This window comes from Staurois parvus, unplaced genomic scaffold (assembly GCF_062004578.1).
Source record: "Staurois parvus isolate SC_StPar_1 unplaced genomic scaffold, SC_StPar_1.0 ptg000137l, whole genome shotgun sequence".
Lineage (NCBI taxonomy): Eukaryota > Metazoa > Chordata > Amphibia > Anura > Ranidae > Staurois > Staurois parvus.
In genome coordinates, this window is record NW_028317933.1 from 8,044,980 (window position 1) to 8,069,636 (window position 24,657).

Consider the following 24,657-nt stretch of genomic DNA (forward strand, 5'->3'; position numbering starts at 1 on the left):
TCTTTTGGAGACACCATTGCCTACAGAGGCTAGTTGTGTCTCCCACCCTGTGCATCAATAGAAACACACAGCCCCATTGGCTAGCATAGGTGTCCGTTTATGAACCAGCGGTAATAGATCGCTGCTCAGTTCTCCGGCATTCTTGGAGAACACAGTTCTCCCGTGAATGCAGTTTATGAAGCAGTTCTCCGAACGAAGGGAGAACGGTCTCCAAACGCTGGAAAATGGTCCACAAACTCTGGAAAACGGCTGATTTTACTATTATCTCGCGAGATTACAGTAAAAGATCAGTTTACTAAGCAGAGGTAAATTATCTCTGCTTAGTTTGCGGTCGCTCCGATTCTCCAGCTCTGGGCTGGAGAATCTGGAGGGAGAACACAGATCTCCAGTGAAGGGCTGACATGATCTCCTGAGTGTCATAAACTGTGTGACCAGAGAATAGCTGAGATCCGTTGAATCGCAGCTATTCTCTGTTTCATAAACGGACACCATAGTAAGGTAGAGCCCTGCCTCTACTCCCTTCTAACTAATGGACTGACTAGAGATTGCACTGGGCCCAGCTAATGCTTTCCTGTAGGGGGGCAGAAGCAGCACTGAAAGTTTAAAGCTTCATGCACACTAGCTTAAGAAACTCCAGTGCTCGTGCCAGGAAAAAAAAAAAAAAAAAAAAAAAAAACACACTCTCAAATACATAAAAACCAAAGGTTTTTTTTTCTGCCTCTAAATGCGGAGCTTAAAATACACCTCTACACTACCTAAAGTGCATAGGATAACAGTAGTTGCTCCTCAAGGAACAGCGTGTGGTTTGTTTTTTTTGGAGTCTTAAACTACAACCCTGAGTAAGCATTTTAACATAGATTGGTGGGTGGGGGAGATTTATTTTATTGTACTCAATGAGGTTTATTTACTAAAACTGGTTAACTCAGAATCTGGTGCACTTGTGTATGGTAGCCAATCAGCTTCTAACCTCAGCTTGTTCAATTTTGCTTTAGCATTCAATCCTGGAAGCCGATTGGTTTCTGTGCAGACGTGCTCACGATTCTGAGTGAACCAGCTTTCATAAATAAACCCCAAATGTGTTAAGCTAAAACCTGCTAAAGGTTTAATTTTACTTTTAACAGTCTAAGCCCATGGTGTAAATGGACCTCTAACAACTTGCAGGAGAGCTCTTGCATTTTCTACAGCGATGATATCCCCTTGGCTTTGTAAAAGAAAAATAACACACAGCTTACTTTTTTTTATTAAGCCAAACTTTAAAGCACATAGACATAGAAGACAAACACAATACAGACTGCTAAACAATACTCATAACAAAAAAGGTGCATAAAACTAAACCCCTAATTCCCTGACATGCTAGCTGGCCAAGTAACCCCTCACCAAATGCTTGCACAGAAAGTTAAAAAACAAAACAGATTACCACCTAACTTAGTTATTGTGACTATGTAATTCTTAAAATTATATTACAGTACAGGCAAGACTGATGGTAGTGGACCGGGCCATCAGCTGTGGCAGCAGTAACAGCACATGACTTTCCTACCTCTTAAGAGAGGCAGTAACTGTCCTATGATAGTTGGCAGTTCTAGAAAGAGGCAGAGAAAACCTCAGACATTCAAGTACACCTGTCTCACTGGGTAGTGTAAACTGAGAAAAGCATTTAAAAAAAAAAAAATTCTGTTTAAGCTGGTAATATAGCTGGTATACCAGGTAATTCCTAAAAATAAGATACTCTCAAAAAAGTTGGCTACCCTCATTCAGTGCACTGTATCTATGGAAGAAGGCACAATGGTTGTCAGAGAGGTCAAACTTGTGATACAACTTCTCTATCTCATGGCAGATATGTGTGTATACTGATTAACAGATTGTAAGATCTTACAAGTAAGGCCCTCCTAACCCTCTTGGTTTGAATTGTATTGTAGGCATAATTTATTCCTTTATTCTGTAAATGGACTTTGTTTGAATGAACTCCCGTGCCCCGTGACACACAGGGAAGACACCTGCACTTTTTGGAAACCGAAGCCAGCACGGGAACCTCGGTTCCCAGTGCGGTTGAGATTTCCATTGCGGGTGGTGTGCTATTAGAATTAATGGCACCCGCCCGTGGGTCCACATTCTTCTGTGCGGGTGGTGCGGCTGCACGGATTTTTGTGCGGATCCGCAACAGCACCACCCGCACAGATGTGAACCTAGCCTTAGTGTTCTCTACAGGCAGTATTCACATACCGACAGGCTGGTTGTACTAAAGCTGATCGATGGATCGACTACCCTTAAAGGGATGGAATCATGGCCAGTTCCTGCCAAGACTTGATTCATCTATGGCTGGCTTTAGAATGGTAAGCTGCAATGGATGCGTTTTTTATTGTTCTTGAGATTAGATAATTTTTTCAAAATTTTATGGAAATCTCAATTGTTCTTGTAGAAGTGTAACTTAGGCCCCAGCTCACGATTGATCCTGTAGTGGGTTGGTGACCCTAGGAACTAATAAAGAAGCTCAGGGGTGGGCCAAACTCACATCTTAAAAGAAAAACCTCAATCTTTTGCTTAGCCTCAGCTACCTTCCTCTTTGGATTGGCCAATTGTTTTGAAATGGCAATTTCCTTGAAGACAACTTTTGCTTATGCATTTTTCATTAGAAGCTCTGGTTCAAGTAACCAGGTTTACTTTAAATCTGAAGTTACAGATAAAAAAAAAAAAAAAAGTCATAGTATATGCTGAATAATCTAGCCCACCATCAGTGCTGTGACAAGTCTATTATTAATAAGTCACATTAATTCAGTGTTGGTACCAGGGCTCAACGTTCACCCACACACGGTCTATGTAAAAGATAAGTGCACTTTAATGAAGAAAAACTCTATCTCCATACAAAACACAATGTCATATTAGCTCAATACTGTGCTTTAGATACCTTTTACAGCAGAATTATCTTATTTAGGGATATGGGTAGCATATATCAGGTCTAGAGCATCTTGCTGCAATTGGAATTATTCAAAGTGTGCCAAGTGGTTGATGCTAGCCACTAGTCGAAAAATCGTTTCGAAAAACTAAAACACAGTTGCGACAACAAGGGCTATTGCCATCATGTAATGACCAATTTTCAATGGACATGAATTAATCAGTTTCTCATTTGTTTTGTCACATATGCACAGTACGAAAAGCTTGAGTTTTAAATGGGCTAGAAACATTAACCTTTCAATTTATTGTCCGTTTGGCAGAAGTTTTTCAAAGTTCTCCTTCGATTTTTTTTGGGCTCAACTTTTGATTTGGGCCTTTCATCCAGATGCAAAACGAACGAACTGTCCAAAATGACAGATTTTTAAATGGTCTAGTGTATGAGCACCAGAAGTTGATCTGCCCCATTCATGCATAAAACATCAGATGGGGGTTGGTTATACTAGCCCATCTTACTCTGGTAGAACCTTTGCCATTTATTGCTCAGTGAAGCACCTGCTAAAAAAAAATAAAAAATAAATATGCACCTATCCATGTGTATAATTGATCCACTGTTAATGACTTTACAAAGTCTGACGTGGCAACCCAAACTTTCTTTTGGTACTTCAGGAGCACTCTAGTTGAAAGACCTGGGTTAATTCACATACCAGCAGGACAAAAAAAAAACAAAAAACACCTATATGTATCGGTTGATGGCCATTTGCCCAAACTCCCAATGTAAACAATGCTTACAGGCACAGATGACCCACAGAGTAGCCAAGACTGCATCCAACTATGTTAAAAAGGTAAAAAAGTGTTACAACTTGGAGGTAGGGAGTTAGAATGATGCCAGTAATGATTTAATGTGTCTACAAAATCATGTATGTTTAGGATAGCATAAGAAGGGGTTAAAACCCCTCTGCTTTAATTTCTTTGCTGGCTCTGACCTATAGGTAAGATATCACTTCTCTTGCTGTCCCACAAATGCAACAGGAAGTGAAAAGAGAATTTCTACAATACCCATTTATCTCTTACTTTGGTCAAAACCATCACATTTTGTCTTGGCGATAATGAGCCCCAGGACCAATAGAAGAGTTAAATCTACGCAGTGAAGATGCAGACAGCAAAAAAAAAAAAATAAATAAAAAAAAGACTCGACAGGCATCCTAATCCTTGCCTACTCTGTTCAAAACGGGGGGGGGGGGTCATAGAAGGGAATGACCAGCAGGAGTCTAGCAGTGCAACTTTTACAAAAAACATGTGCAGAAGAAAGATTGGGAGGGAACTAATGAAAATCTCCAGAGCCAGTTATATTCCTTTCACTAGGTGGGGGGGGGGGGGGGTTAAGGGGAGAAGGACAGCATTGTATTGCTATGGACCAATGGATGTGAACAGATGATCATCCATGTCCGTTACAGGCCATTGAAAAAATGATCCCTCCAGATCCGTTCTGTTTATGTCCATTTTTAGGCAAGAAAATTTTTTTTGTTTATATTCTTAAATCACCTCTGATTGGTCTCTTCAACAACAAGTAAATATAGATGTAGACTAACCTAAACTAAAAAGGGAGATGAAAACTGACATAATCTGAGCACTAATGTAAAAACTGAATTTTTTTTTGTATTATAAAAAAAAAAAACCCACACATGACTGAATGGATCACACCCATGTGCAAGGGCCTTAAACACTTTTTTTTTTTAAACAAATCTGTCATCACTGATACCTTTGCCTAATTTAAAGTGTTACTAAACCCACAGCAGTAAAATCAGTCTGTATATGCAGTAAAGCATGCTTGTTATACTCACTGTGTAAACTAGGGGGTTAATCTTCAACATTGTGTAAAAAGGTAGTTTGATCCGGTCTTCTCTGATCCTCAACATCTTCTACCATCTCCAATCCATCTGCTGCCAGTACAGAGCTCTAAGAGTCACTCTGCACACTCATGTTTAATATGTATTACTAGAATTTTTTTTTTTCTCCTTTGGGAGGGTGCATGTGATCAGCACAGGGCCAATCAGCACTGTCCAGACAGAGGGTCAGTGGTCATGCAGCCTCATAGGACAGTCAGAACAGAATGAAAAGCTTTAACCAGCGCTCAGCTGGTCACAGATATAAGTTACAAGACTGCTATATACTGTTGCTGAGAAAAGGTATTTAGCAGTTTAGTGTATAGTTACTGAAAAAAGTGCACTTCCATGTTCTGTGGGAGGCCAGATCTAGTAAATGCAGGGTCCTGGGTTTAGTAACACTTTACTATACATTTTCTCAGCCTTACTCTAGAGCAGTAGTTCTCAACCTGTGGGTCGCGACCCCTTTGGGGGGGGGGGGGGGGTCGAACAACCCTTTTACAGGGGTCCCCTAAGACCATCAGAAAACACATTTCCGATGTGTAAAGAGCAGCTACTGTGTAGAAAGCAGCTACTCTGTTGAAAGCAGCAGTATTGGAGGTAAAACGACACTCATGAATTATAATTACTGGGTAAATAATTTTATGGTTGGGGGTCACCACAACATGAGGAACTGTATTAAAGGGTCGCGGCATTAGGAAGGTTGAGAACCACTGCTCTAGAGCAAACTATGTCTCATCTCAATTAGTGTTATGCAAAAATCTACCAGCTACCCTACACCACCCCCACATCTTTGGTCTGCCATTACTGGCCCATCACCATGATAGGCAGCCTCACTGGCCCATCACCATGATAGGCAGCCTCACTGGCCTATACCAATTCTTAATAGTTTTAGGATACAGAACATTAAGGACTTTTTAGCAGAGATTAGGAGATGCATAGCTAGTCCCCGCTAGAGCAGACCAAAAAGGAGAATGTAAAGGTTCAAGTACACAAAGTTCAGGAGATTACGCACAAAGTCAAGCTCATCTGGTAAATATTGTAAAGATGTAAAATACACATTGACACTACGGTTCTGAAAAATTCATGCTTTAGTAAAAGCGTTCATTCCCACAGAGGCAACTCATCCTTACACACAACTTGCACAGACTTCCTTAGGAAGCATCAGATTAAACTATTACCCCACCCTAAATGAGCTTGTTGTTAAATAACTACCAAATCAATACTTAATGCAGGAGCAGAGACCTTAAGGCATCTGTAGTGAAGCTAAAAACACATATAGAGACAGCACAGGATAAAAACAAGTGGCAGGTGTTACATTATTACCATCAACTGTTAAAGCCAGCAGGTGACAAAAACCACACTACATTCTGGAATTAGGAAGATGTTCAAACATGTCTTCTACAACGCCTTGGGGGGACACGGAGCATCTCACGGTTGATGGTATTCATCACTCCACATTCTGTTGAATAGCAAGCCTCATCCAGCTACTGCTTCAGGGAGAATTAGAAAAATATCTAGAAGGCTATACAACCACGTGATTTTTTTTTTTTCTTAAATCTTTATCCATTTTTGGTGTATAGATAAGCAATTCTTATTTACCTAATCTTTTGCATCTAGTTAAGGCTGACTGGGAAAGCTTTATAAATATCTTCATTTTTAGATATTAAACCACCATCACAGAAAGGAGAAAAAAGCAGCCAATAGTGTTACATGTTCTAACAACATTAGACACAGTCCAAGTATAGTCATTGCAGAAGAAATAAAGTGCTACAATTACAGCTGTTTAAAAGTAGTGAAGCCAGGGAGGAATGGCATAGTTCACATAAGAAAATATATCAAGCTGTTAGCTTCAATTAGAAGACGTACCATATTTCAAAACAGCTCTATGCTACATATGAGGAGCAAAGCGAACACCATCTCTGAGATTAAGAAGACTGCTGTGCATTACATCTCTTCTCTGAAAGCCATAGGGAGTTGGCTCGCAGTTAAAGTACGAGCTGGTCAATCGATTCCTCCTGGAGAGGATGGATACCATGTGATCAAGCTTAGACCTGATAGAGGTATAATGTAATTGACGGTCCTTGCCAAGTTTCTTGAAGGAGTCACGCATGGTATAATCAGAGTGGTGCAAACCACTGCTTGAGCGAATGGAAGTGTCAGATGCTGTGCTAGTGGTGGAAGCAGAAGACGAAGATGAGGAGGATGTAGTAGACGATGACGACAACCTTGCCACTGTTGAAACAGTTGAGGTTTTGCTCAATTCTGTTGAAGGTTCCTGGACTTGAGTTGTCTGAGTCGTTGCAGACCTTGAAAAGGTCACAGTTTGGGTGGACGCCATTCTGGACAAAATGGCCGTTTGAGTCCCAGCAGTTGACGTATTCACATTTGTCTGAGTGGCTGCATCTTTTCCTTTAAGATTCCACCAGCCATCACTAGGCTCAGTCTGAGTGGCCACAGTTTCAGTTTCCTTGAGACCAGATATTATCTCACAGTTCTGCAACCAGTCCTCTTCAGACCCTTTAACCTTACCAGTATCAGTCTCCAATGTGGTCTTTGTTTCCACAGCCACTCTCTTTGGTGTGCTTGACAACTTGGCAATCTCCAGCTGTAGAAGGTTTGTCAGTAACGGCTTCCTTTGGGCTGGCAGAGCACAGGACACTTTATCTGTAGTTACAGCCGCGTTCCGGATGCTCATTAGAAGCTTGGTACTAATTGGCTTGGATTGAGCATAAAGAATCCTGAACTGGAGGTCAAATTTCTCCACTATTTGTCCTGATAATAATACAACATTACTGCTGTTGAGTTTACCATCCATCCAGGTGAAGCTGTGGAGAGATGACATAGCAAGTTCATTTCTGAAAAGAATCAAAAAGAAATATAGATGCTGATAATAGTCATCAATAGTTGTGACTAAAACAGTCATCAATATTTGTCACTGCAGTTGTGTTCTTGATATTTTACTACAGTAGCAAATTGGGTGTTCTGCTTACACAAAGCAAACATTTAGCATTCTAGGTCACAGATATAACAACATTGTCTGGATCAGGTACACGTGCCAGAACCACACCTGTAACTTCCTGTGGCAACTTTCAGGCCATCCACAAGCAGGAACTTTTCATGAGCCTTCCCAACAATCTTGGCACCAGACCTGGTATAATAGTTGTTGCCGGTTAAGGTTCGGACCCGCATATTCTGTAGGGACAGTACATAAAATCATAGCTTATAGAAATCAAATAGCACAAGAAGTACATTTTATTTTTTTAAATCATACATTGCAAAATTAAAAAAAAAAAAAAAAAAAAGAAAAAAAAAAATCGGTCACTTTTACCAGAACGGGTTACATCATCTACTGATAGCCCACCTTTACAATCTGCTTACACACATTCATCGTGGTAGCCTGCTGTTTTGTTGGATCCACCACAAATAACCAGTCCTCTAGGTATGTTGGGGGTATGAGACTACCTCCCATAATGCAGTACTCAAGCAACCAAGTGGCTGGGCCAAATACTGTCAAGTGAGGATGATGATGACCTCATGTAAGGTATCCGACACGGAGCTTACATAGGGTTTGACTTCCAAAAGGAACGGAGGGGTGAGTGCAGGTACGACTGGTATTTTGCTTGGAATTGGCACAGTGGCTTTTCCAGTTTCAGCTAAATACACTCCAAAAACACTACCTAATGTATATTTATACTGCAAGATTAAATATTTCCTACATAAAAGACCAAATAGAGAAAACAGCAGGGGTGCACTATACCCATGCACGAAACCCACTATGACCTAAAAGGTTTGCTTTAATTCACAAGTGTCTAAAACACAGAGATAATTAAAGGAAGACGTAAGGATGCCAGATGTATGACCTTATAATTGCAATGCGGAATCCGTGCAAAAATACAAAAAGAAAAAAAAAAAAATGATGGAACAGATATCTCCCTATAATGAAGAAAGAAAAAACATCTTTAGCTGCCATTGGCCAATTTAGGTTTGATAAGTGTAGATGTGTGTAGGGTATGGTCAGTATCCTGGCCACACACCATGACTGACCCTCCTATACACATCTCCACTTAAACACATAAAATTGACCAAACAGTAGCTACAGTCATACTTGCTGTCTGGTTGTTCTCACTCTCTAGAATGAAGGCAGTTGTATATTTGTTCCATCATTTTGTATTTTTTCCACCAATTCACATTGCCCTATAGGGTTATACATCTGGCATCTTTAAGATTTCCTTTCATATTCTATGATTTTTAGACAATTACGAATAAAAGTGAAGTTTTAGGTCATAGTGGGTTTGGTGTGTGGGTATAGTGCACCCCTGTGGTTTCTCTATTAAATCCACTCCAATTCAAGAGTAATTGCCAGCAGCACCTGAAAACCTCAGCATTTTGTTTCATTTTTGACATACAATGTACATCAAGGGTGCTCAACCTTTTGAAGAACGAGGGCCACTTAAGTGATTTGGCAACCAGTCACGGCCCACAATGACTTACATGATTTTTTTTCACCCCCCAAACTGCAAAATGTGAGTCCCTACTGTCCCAAGCCCCCTTTAGGGCTGCTTTCACACCAATGTGCTGCGGTTTACCCACTCTGTGGGTGCAGCACAGAACGCCTGCAGCTTTCCTGCATGGAGCCATAAGCTTCTATTACATCTTGCAGCTGTGGTGCACTTTCTGAAAGCACACTCACCCAAACTCCCGCATTTAGGCGTTTTGGTGGACTTTCAGAAAGTGCAGCACACCTGCAGGATATAACAGGTCTATGACTGCAGATGTACAACAGTATGAAAGTAACCCTTTATTACAAGTGTTACACTGCACTTGTGCAATGTAGATAGTATGGGTTTAATACACTGAGATTTTCCTCTTCAACTTCTGCTGGCATTGCACTCCAGGTTGCTAGAAAGGTCCCAGGTGAACTGCACTTTGTAGCACCACTAACTGTCCCTGGTGGAGCAATACCGAGGAAGCGTTGGCTTAGGCAGCTCATTGCTCTCTATGGCTGCCTGCCTCTTCTGCTGCCAGCACTGTTCCTATGCACTCTGATGCTGCCCTGGTTTGAGTTGTGGGCCACACCAAAAGGGTTCCACAGACCACATTTGGCCCATGAGCTGAGTGCCCCTGATGTACATGGTTTCATTTGCAGGCTAGCATCATCAAGGATGATCCACCACAACTGATTAGATGAGGATTAGAACACGTTGACAAATTTTGCACCTTGCTGCCTGCATAAAAAAACTATTTGCCCCATAAAAGGGTCAGTTAATCCCCAGATGAAGTCTCATACGTATTCTCTCTATGCTCCTGTAGCCCAGAAAGTTGGTTTTGACCATTTTATTGCTAGGAAATATGAAAGGTGGTGAATTCTCCTTGGTAATAGGAGCCTACAAATGAACAGTATTTGACATGCTTATTAACTGGGGGGAGGGGGAAGGTCTGTGTACTACAACACAAGTCCCAGAAGGCAGAACTTTTAAAAGATCTTTGTTTTTAGATTCTATAAAATAACAAAACCAGAGGAAACACAACTTCAATTCCATACTTTAAAGGTTTCCTTTTATTACAATCTAGTCTAGTTTACACGTACCTGTTCTGTTTCAATTAAAATGCCAAGATTTTGGCACATGGTAAGAAAATGCGGCAGTTGAGACTCATCCACTAAGATGTAAGCTGGAACGCGGCGTTTTCTGCATGCCTCGTGAATATCTCGAAATATGTCATTGTCTGTAAAGGAGTCCATGACCACTGCGATTACCTGGAGAAGAGGGACAATTATTCATCACCAGACTGAGGTCTCTCAGCTCGGACAGCTTTGAAGTTTAATAACTACATAATGTTGGGATATCAGGAAGCTTCTTGATTTCCTATCCAGCAATACTTAAACCAGTAAATCAGGCATGCTAAATTGGCGGTTTCCAGGCTACATTTGGCCTTCTGCAGTTTGAGAATACTAAATGAGACCACAGCTATTCTCTAGATTAAAAGCTCTACTCTTCCCATCGTAGGTTTGGAGGTCACTACTTCAGGAAACAATTTTAGGGTGCAGTTCTCTAGCATGACAATTGCTGACCCTTTGACAGGTACCACTCCCATCCTGGCTTAGGCAGGAATGAGGTCTCACATGTCTGAGGAAGCTGCAGGACCAGTCTCTGTACAACCTCATGGGAAGCTGGCTGAGACATCAAGGGGGTCACAGCCGACTCTCAAAATCTAAGATGACAGCCCCAAGGGCATCAGTGCCAATAAGAATCAGCTGCAGAGAAGACAGATACTTCCAACCCATGGAATCTGGCCCTGTTTCTCAAGTCAGCTGATGCAGTATTTGTAGCTGCTGACTTTTCACAACCCTTGGTGAAGTTCTTAACTGCTTGCTGCCCGCCCACCGTAGTTATACTGCAGGTGAGCAACACAGTCCTGCTGGATCACATAAGTGTACGTCACCGAGGCTCTGCCATGTTTGAGTAAGGTATGTAGTAGGGCACACCAGTGGACGATGCTGTGGAAGTATGGCAGGTGATGGTGGATGGTGTAGGGCAGTGGTCGGCGAGCCACATGCGGCTCTTTACACACTTCAATGCAGCTCTTCTGTGTGCCGGGTGCCCGCTCCCCTCCCTCCTCTCGGGCAGCCGCCCAAAAAGTCAGGACTCTGCAGCTAGCCCAGCAATGGGCAAACTACGGCCCGGCGGACTTTTTAATCTGGCCCGCGGAGCGTGGCAAACATTGGCTGTCAGGATGTAGGCGGGGCAGCGTGACGAACTCCTCTCCTCTCACAGTCCGCCCTGAAGACCGGAACGGCGCGGGAACACGGCGAGAGGAACGCGCGGAGCAAAGGTAAGTGAATTGACACAATATGGGGAATGAATTACTATAGGGGGGATGAATTACTATGGGGTATGTATTTTCAGTTTTAAAAATGTGGCTCTCAAAATAAATTTCAATCGTGGTTTTGGCAAGATTTGGCTCAGTTGAAAAAAAAGGTTGCCCACCACTGGTGTAGGGAAACTGGTACTGAGCAGCACTTCTAAAGAGTGGAGACAAACTCTGTGCAGAAGGTGAAACAGGAAGGCGCTTTTAGGTGTAGTATTCCAGGTCAACTTTAATAAAAAGCGGTTAAAAAAACCACTTACAATGTAGTAGTACAAACAGGCTCTAATGTAGCAGGGCTCGGTCCTCTGAGCGATGGAGCTGCTGTCCCAGCCAGCAGCTACAGGGGAGGCTTGAGGAGGTGTTAAAGATGGCCACTGCTCTGTTCAGACTGCTGGAGCACACTGTGGAACGCACACTGTCCACGGAGCGGAAGTGACGTAAGCATGGAGTAGTGACGCAATTCGGAGCATGAGCAGAGCTCCTTCTTCAAGGCTGCCTTCCTCTTCACCTTCGGCCATGTTTGTGCCCACTGCTGACTGTACCGCACTGGGACACGCTTTGTCAGCAGGGCCCAGTCAATGATTCACAGTCGAGACCTGCTGATCGGCAGTGTCTAATCACAGCACAGAGCCCTGTGATTACAAAAAAAAAAAAAAAAACAGGGCTCTGTACACAGACCATCCAGATAGAAAAGTAAAAGCAGCACAGACAGTTAGGTATATATTTAATCCATTGATTGCCCCTAGATGTTAGCTCCTATCCAGTGTACACTATTATCATTGATCACTGTATTAGTGTCACTATTGGTGTCAGTTGGCATTTCCAAATGTAGATTTTTTTTTTTTTTTTTTTTTAAGGATTACACAAAAAACCCCCCCAAAAATGTACATTTCATTTGAGTGCGTTGCATGACTGCACAATTGTCAGTTAAAGTAACGCAACGCTGTAATGCAAAAAATGGCCTGGTCAGGAAGGGAAAGGGGGTGTAAATCCTCAGGAGGGAAAGTGGTTATTACACACACACACACACACACACACACACACTAACCAATTAATACACACTTTTGGGATTTTTTTTTTTTATTACCAAAAGAGCAGAATACATTTTTGCCTAGAATTTAAGAAATTTTATTTTTCCAAAAAGTGTTTATATCGAAAAAAAAATGTACAAAAAAAAAAATTTAATTTGTGTGCAGTGTTGCATGACCACACAGTTGTCAGTTAAAATAACAGCGCTGAATAGCAAAAAATGTTCTGGGTCATGAAGTGGGTCAAACCTTCCGGAGCTCAAGTAACACTTCCAGGTATTTGTTAACTCTCAAAAAGAACACAGTACATTCCCAGAACGTTTAAGAACTGGAGTTCCTTTCTAGAAGAACAGCACCATCTTTATTAAGGCATCCTTCAGGGTCAGTATGCAAGCTGCTAGCATAGAGATGACAATCATGTAAATTCTGATACCTGTGCAACTCTTGCTTTATATCTGACACAGATCAGCCCCTCACCCTGTGACTTGATACAAAAAGTTAGTTTCACATCAGAGGAAGAGGAGACTGAGCAAATACAGTCTTCTGTCAGCAGCAAACGGAGAATATTTTTTAGTTGTGGCAAAGTCCTCCTCTAAGTTTATAGCTTTGCACATAACAATAAATTAATTATAAAAAAGTAGCTCCAGTATAAAAGCTAGACAGATCGCATTCAAACAAAAGCCTCTCAGCCCTCAGTGAATAAGATGGTTATATGAATGGGCTTGTAGCAAAGATCTATATGTACTGTGAATGTTTGAACATCTAGCAAAGATACAGCCACCTTATAGAAACCATTCTAGTAATCCCAACCACGGCACCACCTGCCTGGAGTTTGCATGTTCTCCCTGTGCCTGCGTGGGTTTCCTCCAGGGACTCCAGTTTCCTCCCATACTCCAAAGACATGCTGGTAGGTAAATTGGTACCTGTCTAAATTGGCCCTAGTATGTGTATGTATGGATGTAAGTTAGGGACCTTAGATTGTACGCCCCTTGAGGGTTAGGGACTGATGTGAATGTACAATATATATGTAAAGTGCTGTGTAAATTGATGACGCTATATAAGTACCTGAAATAAATAATCCATGAAAGCATATTTAAAGTCCTAATTTCACATGTGATGTCTTGTCCTTTTCCATGGAGATTATATAATTTAAGAATGTGAACAATGCCGTTCTCTCAGGCCCACATAGCAGCTGCTTTGGGGGGAGTTGGGATTTCTGCCCTCCAGAAAATAGTCATCATTCAAGTCGGATATTAAAGGGGACAGGTGCAGAAAGAATGCGCTCTTATCACTCACATACCACATTGATACAGTCGTGGGAGGGGGTGCCAGCTGCTGCTAGATTGAACATGTTACGGCAGAAGTGGAGTTGCAGCAATATTTTTAGTGGTGGAGTCCCAGCTGAGTCAGCAGACCCCTCAAGGGCGGACCATAGACTCGTGATGTTTACCACGTAGATGATAGAAGGCCAATCTGACAGAATTCAGGGACAGCCTAAGGGGCTCGTATGTCACCCTGAGAAAGTAAACACACCGGGGCAAGCTAAAGAGAAAACTAAAGCTGACAGTCTTACAGGTAATTAATATATAGCAGTTCAGTGAGAAACAAAAGCGGGAGCGCCAGTCAAAGCTACAAACAACCTGGAGCCCTGGGGGATACTTAGTACACCTATTGGGTAAACAGAGGAGCTGGGAGTCCTGGACCCCTCTTTTCCACCAGGAGCCTCAATAAGTCTTTTTGACCTGGCCATTATGAACCTGCTTGACTCAGACAGACCCTTGAACATGCGAAGATCGTCTGTTATGAGCCCGATATGTGCTAATTGGGGACAGAGTCGAGGTTTCCAGTCCCGAGTTCAGCCTTCCATATATATATATATATATATATATATATCCCTGTATGCTATGTCTCAAATTGGGATGGTAGGCCTCCCTTTAACTATATACTATGATGTACAACTTTCTTTGTTAATCTGTCTTTTTTTTTTGGAGTTGTTTCTGTTTCCTTGTTTTTTCTTTCTATGATTGGAAATAGGACCATTCACACCTGATGTTTTCTCTCTCAATATGTAAACTGCAAGTGTTGTATCGTATATTTACTGCCTGCTTCCTCTCCATCAGAATTTGTATTTTTATTTTCTTTTGTCAATTTGTGTAAAAATATGAATAAAGTTAAAAAAAACCCACCACTCACCCGTCCCACCCGTGTACTCACTGCAGCCAGTTTCACCAGCCATCCTCGCTCCCCTATGCCGGCATCTTAAGTGTGGGCACCCAGCTCACAAACAGGAGCCCACTGCGCATGCAGTGCTGCACCTCATGAATGGTCCCTTGTTCCAGAAGAAAGGACGACAACTTCTGAATCCTATGGTCTAAGCCACAGGTGTCAAACTGGTGGCCCTCCAGCTGTTGCCAAACTACAAGTCCCATGAGGCATTGAAAGATTGACAGTTACAAGCATGACTCCCAAAGATAGAGGCATGATGGAACAGCTGGAGGGCTGCCAGTTTGACACCGCTGGTCTAGGCAATTGCAGCGGAAGAGGGAGAGGGTACCTGTCAAAAACAGGTACCTGCTCTCCCCCAGGTGAAAATTCTCCACAGGGAGTGGGGGACCAGTACTTAAAAGTAGAAGGTCCCTTTTGAGTGGAGCTCCACCTTAAAGAATATGTAAACCCAACATGCCATATTCCTGATATGTTCCAGCTGTACCATGTACTTTTATGAAAATATCCTGCTCTTTGTGTTGCTTCCTTTGTGCAAAATACCTGGTGTTCCTGACAGTCACTCTGCTTTCCTATTAAAACTGACCACACTAGGCATGAGAGCAGTGATCAATTCTTTAGCTGTTCTGGGAACTCCGTGCTCTCCTCCAATCAGACTTGTCCCAACACTTCCCCTTGCAAAAACCATTCACTGGTAAGACCAGTGTTCCTCTGTTTCTACACCCTCACCTCTCTGCAGAATAAAAGATATTGTTTAGTGTCACTTTAAGACAAGATAAGCAAATCAGAGTTTGACTTGCACAGATAATACAGAGCTGGAATGGACTGGAGCTGTGAGTCTGGTCAAAGGATTCTGATTTCTCTCTACCCAGTCCTGTGATTGGACAATCAAGAAGAAGCAGCAGCACACTGATGAGCTTATTATATTAGCAATGGACAGACAACCTACCCCCATACCTGGGATTGGGGCACACAGACAGGGTAGGGGGTGGGCTAAACCAAAACGCATGTAATGATTGCAACATATGGTGAAGTGGTGTGTCGATGGCTGAATACTGCAGCAAGCTGAACAGTCTTGCAGTAAAAATATGGAGCTAACAGAAGAGACGCCCCAGCACTGCTGCACTCACATCTGCAGTACAAACACTCCTGTATCGGCAAAGTGACGATAGGGCCATTTTCAACCAATATGTTTCATGGCCGAAATTTCGGTGCATCCCTGACCATTAATTTGATTGTTAGTCCACAGCTTTGTCATGCGATCTGCTGTGTCCAATGACACAGCAGATCACATGACAAGGTAAAAGGCCAATCACAGCTGCCTTTTACCATGTGATCAGCTGTGTCCAATGGCACGGCAAATCACAAAGTAAATACAGTTGCTGGCTATCGGCAGACTTTTCCGCATGCTGTCACAGCATGAGGAAAGTACCGCCAATATGCGGCAAATGTGACAGAGGAGATACACACTGATAATCAGGGCACCAATTATCAGTGCCACCTCATCAACACACATCAGTGAAGGGGGGAAAAAAAAAAAAAAAAAAAAAAAAAAAAAAAAAAAAACCACATTTTACCCGTTTGCTCTTTGTTTATAGCTGTTTTTTTAATAAACCCCAGTGGAGATTAACCACTTGCCCTCCTAATTTAACCCCCCCCCCCAACCAGGGCATTTTTTGTGTTAGGGTGCCACGTTACTTTGACAATTGCGTGGTCATGCAACGCTACACCCAAACGAAATTTATGTCTCTTCCCCCCCACGAATTGAGCCTTCTTTTGGTGGTATTTGATCGGCTGTGTGTTTTTATTTCTAGCGCTAATAAAGACATTAAGAAAAAAGAAATTTAAAAAAAAAAAAAAAAGGCACTGACTAATGGCACTGGGCAGGAAGGGGGTTAGCATGAGTCAAAGGGTTAACTGTGTGCGGGTTTTACTTGTGTGTGCGTGCTTCACTGTAAGCACACTGCAGAGCAGTGTGCACGAGCTGACAGGGACGAGAACTGTTTTGTTTACAGTTTTCCTCCCCATTGGAGATGCTCGGCAATCACCGGCTGGGACCCAGTGATCGACAGCCGCGAATAGTGGCACGGGTAGGGTGCGCATGCATGCCCTCTACCCAGAACTGCAAGGACAGACAGATGTGATTTTGCACACCCGTGCTGCCCTGTAGCAGTATTTCTGCTATAGGGTTTTTGGAAAGCAGTTAAATACCACCAAAAGAAAGCCATTTATGTGTGTGACTATTGTGCGGTCATTCCACACTGTACCCATATGAGATTTTTGGGGGGGGTTTTTTTCAAAGTGCAACAGCACTGAAAGCTGAAAATTGGCATGGGCAGGCCTGGTAAGCAAGTGGTTAAGGACTGGTATGATGGAATTAATTCTGTTTTTGGGTTTAATGTCGCTTTAACAATGCTATCCCATCAGATTTCTATCAGTCAAACAACGATAAGGACTAAATGGACCTAATCAAAAATCAAACACAGCTTTAAACATGTAGAAGGCCAAGGCAAACCTTGGCTAAACCTATATTCTTCATTGAATATAAATATAAATCTTCTGCAAACATCTCCAAGCACCAGCTGAGAATAATCACACTAGCCTCCAACTTTGTGTGACCGATAATAATGCTCAAGGCAAAAGCGGCCGTTTGAGCAAACATCAAGGAGTTGGAGAGCGTTCATTGGAGCTGCAATGTTTGACTTTGATTTATGGAGGTAAAGCCAAGCCATCTTCAAAGCAACTACAGGCTACAGCAGAAGATGAGACCCAAACAGGATATTCTGCACCAACATCACAGCTCAGCACAACTGCCTTCATAAATCACATTATATAGGCAGAAGAAGATTAGCATCCTTTGAAGCAGAAGATTTTCACATGAAAGACAGAGTGTTCTCCTAGAACATGTCTGTATATCACCAGCTGATAAAAATTAAAGCGATGTACTTGATTACCAGCAGCCTGTTAAGGTCATAACCATTTCATCCACCTAGACCAGCCTCGCAAACTTTTTCAAACACAGAGGAACCCTTGACGCAACTTTCCGGTCTCAGAGAACCCTTGCTAAAAATGACTGTCTACAACAGTGGTTCTCAACCTGTGGGTCGTTACCCCTTTGGGGGGGGGTTCAAAGGACCCTTTCACAGGGGTTGCCTAAGACCATCGGAAAACACATATTTCCGATGTGTAGAGAGCAGCTACAGTGTAGAGAGCAGCTACAGTGTAGAGAGCAGCAGTATTGGAGGAAATCCGATGCTTCATGAATTATAATTACTGGGTAAATAATTTTATGGTGGGGGGGGTCACCACAACATGAGGAACTGTATTAAAGGGTCGCGGCATTAGGAAGGTTGAGAACCACTGATCTACAATTTATGATACATTAGTGTGATGGTCAGAGGTAAGAATGCACACTTGTCATTGGGAAGAATTACCCCCCTTACAGATTGCCAAAAAGATCAATGGGAACTTACCGGAGAGGCAAAAAAAATTGCTCATGGAACCACTGGCAACCTCTGGAGGAACCCTATGATTACCATGGAACCCTGGTTGAGAAACCCTGATCTAGACTGTTTGCACAGCTAACCATTTGTGCAAAAGCCAACATCATAAACTGGTGACAAAAATAAATACTGGGACTTATCGGTGTGCTTAAAACTGTTTAAAAAGGATATTTAAAGTGGTTGGAAACCTGAGGCATGAAATATGAACATAGCACCCAACCAGGGTGCCTTGAGGTTTCTTCAGGGATGCCTTGGCAAAAAGGTCTAAAAATTGCCCGAAACCTGTGGGACAAGCCTGCCTTTTAGTTACACAAAGTCACAAGTTTTCATTGTGCACCATTACAACCTTCTAGCTGCCAGCTCCCTGACAACCAATGACCTCATCAGTTGATAAGGAGGGTGTCAGCTGCCTGCACAGCATCCTAGTTTGACCCTCCCCATCAGTGCTGGGGTCACATTAGCTCAGTGATTGAGAAAAACTATAGCTATAAGCACAAGTCAATTCTGACAAGTTTTCCTGACATCAAGAGAATGGTGACAGGGGAGGGACCTCCAGCAGATTGACAACTTCAGCTCTGTTCACCTGAGCTGTGTGGAGGGGGTGTATCCCTCTCTTCCAATCAACTTTCACCCCACTCATGTAAGAGCTTCCTGCCCCCTGCTTTTCAGAGCCGAGATATCCTGTGTAAATGCTGCACTTTGAATGGATGTACAGGAAAGATGGTATAGATAAAACAGGTACAACTGATGACTTGATTGGTTTCATCTCTGTGCATCACCTGAGGCCAGTCACTTCCCAGGGTATATGTAAGGGTTTAAAATCACTTTGACAAAGACCTTTATCTTATGGAATGAAATGTTAAATTACAGGCTTAGTGGCTGGAGTCAATGTTGACTTATTTTATTTAAATGCTTCAATTGCTAGGTTACAGCTAGAAGTAAGGGTTGGGCTGAAGGAGATGAATGACCCAAGTCACAGAGCTCACCGTCCTAACTTGTCTAGACAAAATAAGGCAAGTGTAATGATACATCTTCTAGACCAGCCTCACACGAAGGTTAATATGGAGGAACCCTGGAACTAACTTTTAGATCTTTGGGAACCCCCTTCTAATACATTACTAGATCTACAGCTCACTCTACATTGCTGTGATGGTCTGTGAGAAGAATTCCCCCTTACAGATGGCTAAACAGATCACCGTTGTCAGTGATTACTCAACTGAAAGGCAAAAATTGGACACCGCTCAAGAAACCCCATCAACCTCTAAAAAGAAACCATGGTTGGGGGGAAGGCACCTCTAGAGCAGCAAAAAAAATTTTTTTTTTTTTTTTACACCCAAGATGAACCAGGGTGAACAAAAAAAAGTTTTATTTAAAATCAGATTTGGATTAGACAAAGCTTTTTTATTAAAATAAATGTGATTAAAAAAAAAAACTATTCTAAAGACAGTTTTCTATTTAAGATACATTAAGAATTTAGTTTATTCAGCATGAAATGGAGCTTAGTCATGTAGCATGAGGCTGTATATTCTGCAATATTTACATTTTTGGTAAACTCATTCAATGAATCCAAGCTCTGCAAGTTGAGATAACATGCACTGCATTGATGCATTCACACAACTTCACAGTAACCATGAGAAAAAACATGAAATGAAAGAATTTGAGTAGTTCAACTATGTGCAATTACCGTATTTTTCACTCCATAAGACGCACTTTTTTCCCCCCAAAAAAGGGGGGGGAAATGTCAGTGTGTCTTATGGAGCGGCTGGTCCGGTATTTCCACCGCCGCGTCAAAATACCGGGCCGGCCGCTCAGCTCTGCAGTGGGACCTTACCTGTTCCTCTATCCAGCGGCACACTGTCTTCCCGGTTTTTGTAGTGTGCGTGACAGCCCGATGCCCAGTGCGCATGCGCACGAAGCGGTGCTCTTTGTGAATGGTAAGGCAGTACCTGGGACACATGACAGATCCCAGAAGCTGCCGGACCAATCACAAAGCGCAGCGCTTCTCGCTCATGTGCACTGGGCATCTGGCTGTCCGCCGAGCGCCCACACTACAGAAGCCGGGAAGACAGCGCGCGGCTGGATAGAGGAACAGGTAAGATCAAAGAACAACTCCGTGGAAGAGCGGGTACCTGCCCCCCCTCCCCAAAGGTCAGCAGTCATCCCCTGCACTGTGTCCGCAGTCTCTGGTCATCTCCTGCACTGTGTCCGCAGTCTCTGGTCATCTCCTGTACTATGTTTGCAGTCCATTAGTTGAGAATTTTTTTTTCCCGTTTTCTGCCTCTAAAACCTAGGTGTATCTTATGGTCAGGTGCGTCTTATGGAGCGAAAAATACGGTAACTGATTAACCTAAAATCTGTTCGAATATCGCTGTTTTACTAACCGGAAAGCTTGTTATTCTAAAAAAGAAACCTTCATTTGGTTTGCAAATATTAAAGATTCTAACTACCAGCAAGAAAGAGTTGGATTCCTTATATTTAAAGAGCACCTGTCATTTTAGATCCATCATGGCAGCGCCTGTTAGCGGGCATCCACTGCCCTGCTGCTGCCACGTCCCTCACCTTGTGTCACTGCCACATCGGCAGCTGTCCCATTAACGTGAATGGGACCGTCGGTGAGTCAACAGCGGGTCAGAAGCAGCTGCAGGACAGAGATGCTAGTTGCTCTTTAAAAATGATGATTTAATTTGAGCCTTTTCGCTAGGGATTTAAATCGCTGTACACATGCTGCAGCCACAAGGCTGTACACTGCAGCATTTACAGGGTTAAACCAGACACATTACCTCCTCACTCCCTGTCAATTGCCTCTAAAAAGCAACACTGTAGATCATTTTTCAGAGAGGTGTCAAGGGATGCTGTATGTATGAATGAGCCCAGGAGGATTCCAGGCAGTGATAGGACAAGACACTCTAGAACCCAAGGCGTCAAAGCACAAAGTGGAAAAGGTTACGGCAGTAGGGTGCAGTGCTCACCCCCAACTCCCAATGAGCTGTAACTACTTCAGAAACATTTTGTATGTCCTGTTTTTGCCTACCCACAGCATCCAAGACAGTCGCCTCTTCTGCCTACATTGCAGCCCAGCTTCCAGGAAACCTGCACGTCAATCAAGACAAAATATTCAGTTATCCTGAATGTAAGACAAGCTAGAACCCTAGGCTCACACCCAAGCATTTCATAGAAGCGCAGTACAGTCTGTTTAACATGACTTCCTATGGGACATGTTCACATTGTGAGTTTTCACTTGGTGCGTTTTTTGGAGTCAGGGACAAAATTCAAGTGCAAAGACAAAAAAAAGCAATGCAGAAATTGCTCAGACGCAATAGTTCCTTCAAAAGTCATACATACACCCCTCCCCCTATGTTGCCAAAAGTATTGGGATACCCCTCCAAATCATTGGATTCAGGGGTTTCAATCACCTCCATGGCCACAGGTGTATACAGTCAAGCACCTAGGCATGCAGACTGCTTCTACAAACATTTGTGAAAGAATGGGTCGCTCTCAGCATGGTACCGTGATAGGTTGTCACCTGTGCAATAAGTCCATCTGAGATTTTCTTGCTACTAAATATTCCACGGTCAACTGTTAGTGGTATTATAACAAAGTGGAAGCAACTGGGAACAGCAACTCAGCCACAAAGTGGTAGGCCACGTAAAATGACAGAGCGGGGTCAGTGCATGCTGAAGTGCACAGAAGTTGCCAACTGTCTGCAGAGTCAATAGCTAAAGACCTCCAAACTTCATGTGGCCTTCAGATTAGCACAACAACAGTGTGTAGAGAGCTTCATGGAATGGGTTTCCATAACTGAGCAGCTGCATCCAAGCCTTACATCACCATGTGCAATGCAAAGCGTCGGATGAAGTGGTGTAAAGCAGGCCGCCACTGGACTCTAGAGCAGTGGAGACATGTTCTCTGGAGTGACGAATCACACTTCTCTGTCTGACAATCCTATGGAAGTGTCTGTGTTTGGAGGTTACCAGAATGGTACATGCCTGACTGCATTGTGCCAAGTTTAACTTTTTTTTGGGGGGGGGGGGGGGGGGGATTATGGTGTGGGGTTGTTTTTCAGGGGCTGGGATTGGCCCCTTAGTTCCAGTGAAGAGAACTCTTAAGGCATCAGCATACCAAGACATTTTGGACAATTTCTTGCTTGTGGGACAGTTTGTGGATGGCCCCTTCCTGATAGAAAATGACTGCACACCAGTGCAAGGTCCATAAAGACATGGATAAACGAGTTTGGGGTGGAGGAACTTAATTGTCCTGCACAGAGTCCTGACCTCAACCCGATAGAACACCTTTGGGATGAATTAGAGCGGAGACTGCAAGCCAGGCCTTCTCGTCTGACATCAGTGCCTGACCTCACAAATGCGCTTCTGGAAGAATGGTCAAACATTCCCGTAGACACCCTCCTAAACCTTGTGGATGGCCTTCCCAGAAGAGTTGAAGCTGTTATAGCTGCAAAGGGCGGGGTCAACTCAATATTGAACCCTACGGACTAAGACTGGGATGCCATTAATGTTCATGTGCGTGTAAAGGCAGGCATCCCAACAGTGTGTGCAATATATATAAATTTACATTTTTAGATTAGAAATATAATCTTTATATTAAATTAGAACATTATATTTACAAAGTTGAAAACAATTCTCTAATATAAAATAAAAAAAATAGAATATAATAATTCAGTGGCAGCTTCCTGTGCTCCATGGGACAATTACTTTTCCCCCCACATGTAGATTGATCCTAAACAAACCTGTATGAGCAATTTTTTTTTTTGGCCTCAACAAAAAAAAAAAAAAAAAAAAAAAAAAAACAAACCTTGGCACTGTCAAAACCCAGCACTATCACAGGCTCTTTAATTTTGTCTTGTGTGCTCGAGGTTTAAACCAGTGGTCTCCAAACTGTGGCCCTGGGGCCAGATATGGCCCTTGGCTTGCCTTTACCTGGCCCTTTGAGTACTATTCCACCAACTGACCCCATCGGTGGGGAACTATTCTTCCCATTGATAGCAACAATGGAGCATTAGTCCTTCCATTCAAACCAATGATGGTGTATTGCTTATGCCCACTAATGTCAGGGCACTTTTTACTCCCCCTGGCCACAGTCCGGCCCCCCTAAAGTCTGAAGGAGAGTAAACTGGCCATTGATCAAACTTTGAAAGTGGAGACCCCTGGTTTAAAAAAAAAAAAACCCCCACCAGCACAAATTAGACATGGTTCGTATTGTATATGGCCAACATAAAGACATCAACCAATGAGGACAAGTGATCGCCTGCTCTGTCCTCACTGACAGCCAAGTGAAGGAGCTCACTAATTATCGATACAAAAAAGGAACAATTGATTTTTTTGAATGATGAAATATTGGAATTTGTGGAATCGATTCCCTATACAGTTACAATTGCTTGCCTATACAGATGGTAATGTGTGGTGAGCATAATAGGAGTCATAGACCCATGACCTGACAATTCTTCACCCCGCTTGTCTTATCGATTAATATTGATGCTCATCATTGATCATCCTATGGCTGGCCACACACTATACAATCTGATTGTATAATCCCCTTTAAAAATGAATAGTATCCAATCAGGCAGGCCCTAGTGCTATATAGTTCTTGTTAGACCTGATCGTACAGTGTATGGTCCCCCCCCAGTACACCCACCTCCCGGGCGCCCTTGATCAGAGCCCGGACCGCCTCCTTGCAGCTGTAGATGGTCTCCCCGAATCCGGGCTGGAAATGGACCTCCACCCGGGTGGCCCCCCGATACGATCCCGCACTGAAGGCCGGCCAGCCGAGCTCCAGCAGCGGGGGCTCCACATCGGAGATCTCGGGGAAGTAGGTGACCGAAGAGCAGTCCACCGAGGCGGACACGGAGACCTCCTCCTCCCCACACTGCAGGCTGGAGGCCACGTCCAGGATCTCCCCGACCTCCGGCTCGGACAGGAAGCCCGGCACCCGCTCCCGGTGCAGAAATCCCCGCAGAGCCTCCGGTCCCCCGGACACCAACTCCTCCAGGGCCAGCCGCTGGGCCTCGCTGTACAGATCGGGGGGAGCGGCGGGCCAGCGGGAGCCCAGAGGAGTGATGTCATCCAGACACTGCGACAGATTCGCCATAGCGGACAGAGCGGGAGAGTCGCAGCAACTGAGGACACCAGAACCCTGCCACAGCTAGATATAGGACATTTAAATCCAAACAAGCCCGGGGCGGCAGCTCATTGGTTCAATAAACACACCCCCGACTAGTGATAGGACGGAAGTCACAGCCACGAAGTT

At 43.3% G+C, this 24,657-nt stretch overlaps 1 protein-coding gene across 1 annotated transcript; it reads right to left on the reverse strand.

Moving 5' to 3' along the window:
* Positions 1-1,222: 1,222 nt before the first annotated feature.
* Positions 1,223-24,545, reverse strand: SACK1D (scaffolding CK1 anchoring protein D). Its single transcript, XM_089673304.1, has 4 exons — positions 24,046-24,545; positions 10,363-10,530; positions 7,843-7,967; positions 1,223-7,600 (listed from the first exon to the last, which is right to left on the reverse strand). The coding sequence occupies exons 1-4, from the start codon at positions 24,496-24,498 to the stop codon at positions 6,664-6,666; spliced, it is 1,683 nt and encodes a 560-aa protein (XP_089529430.1). The 5' UTR covers positions 24,499-24,545; the 3' UTR covers positions 1,223-6,663.
* Positions 24,546-24,657: the final 112 nt, after the last annotated feature.

Excerpts from the sequence above, each read along its gene's own strand:
- SACK1D (XM_089673304.1), bottom strand. The coding sequence starts at position 24,498 with ATGGCGAATCTGTCGCAGTGTCTGGATGACATCACTCCTCTGGGCTCC. Across the intron at positions 10,531-24,045 it reads TGATCAAGGGCGCCCGGGAG|GTAATCGCAGTGGTCATGGA; the intron begins GTGGGTGTACTG and ends CCTCTTCTCCAG. Across the intron at positions 7,968-10,362 it reads TTTTAATTGAAACAGAACAG|AATATGCGGGTCCGAACCTT; the intron begins GTACGTGTAAAC and ends CTGTCCCTACAG.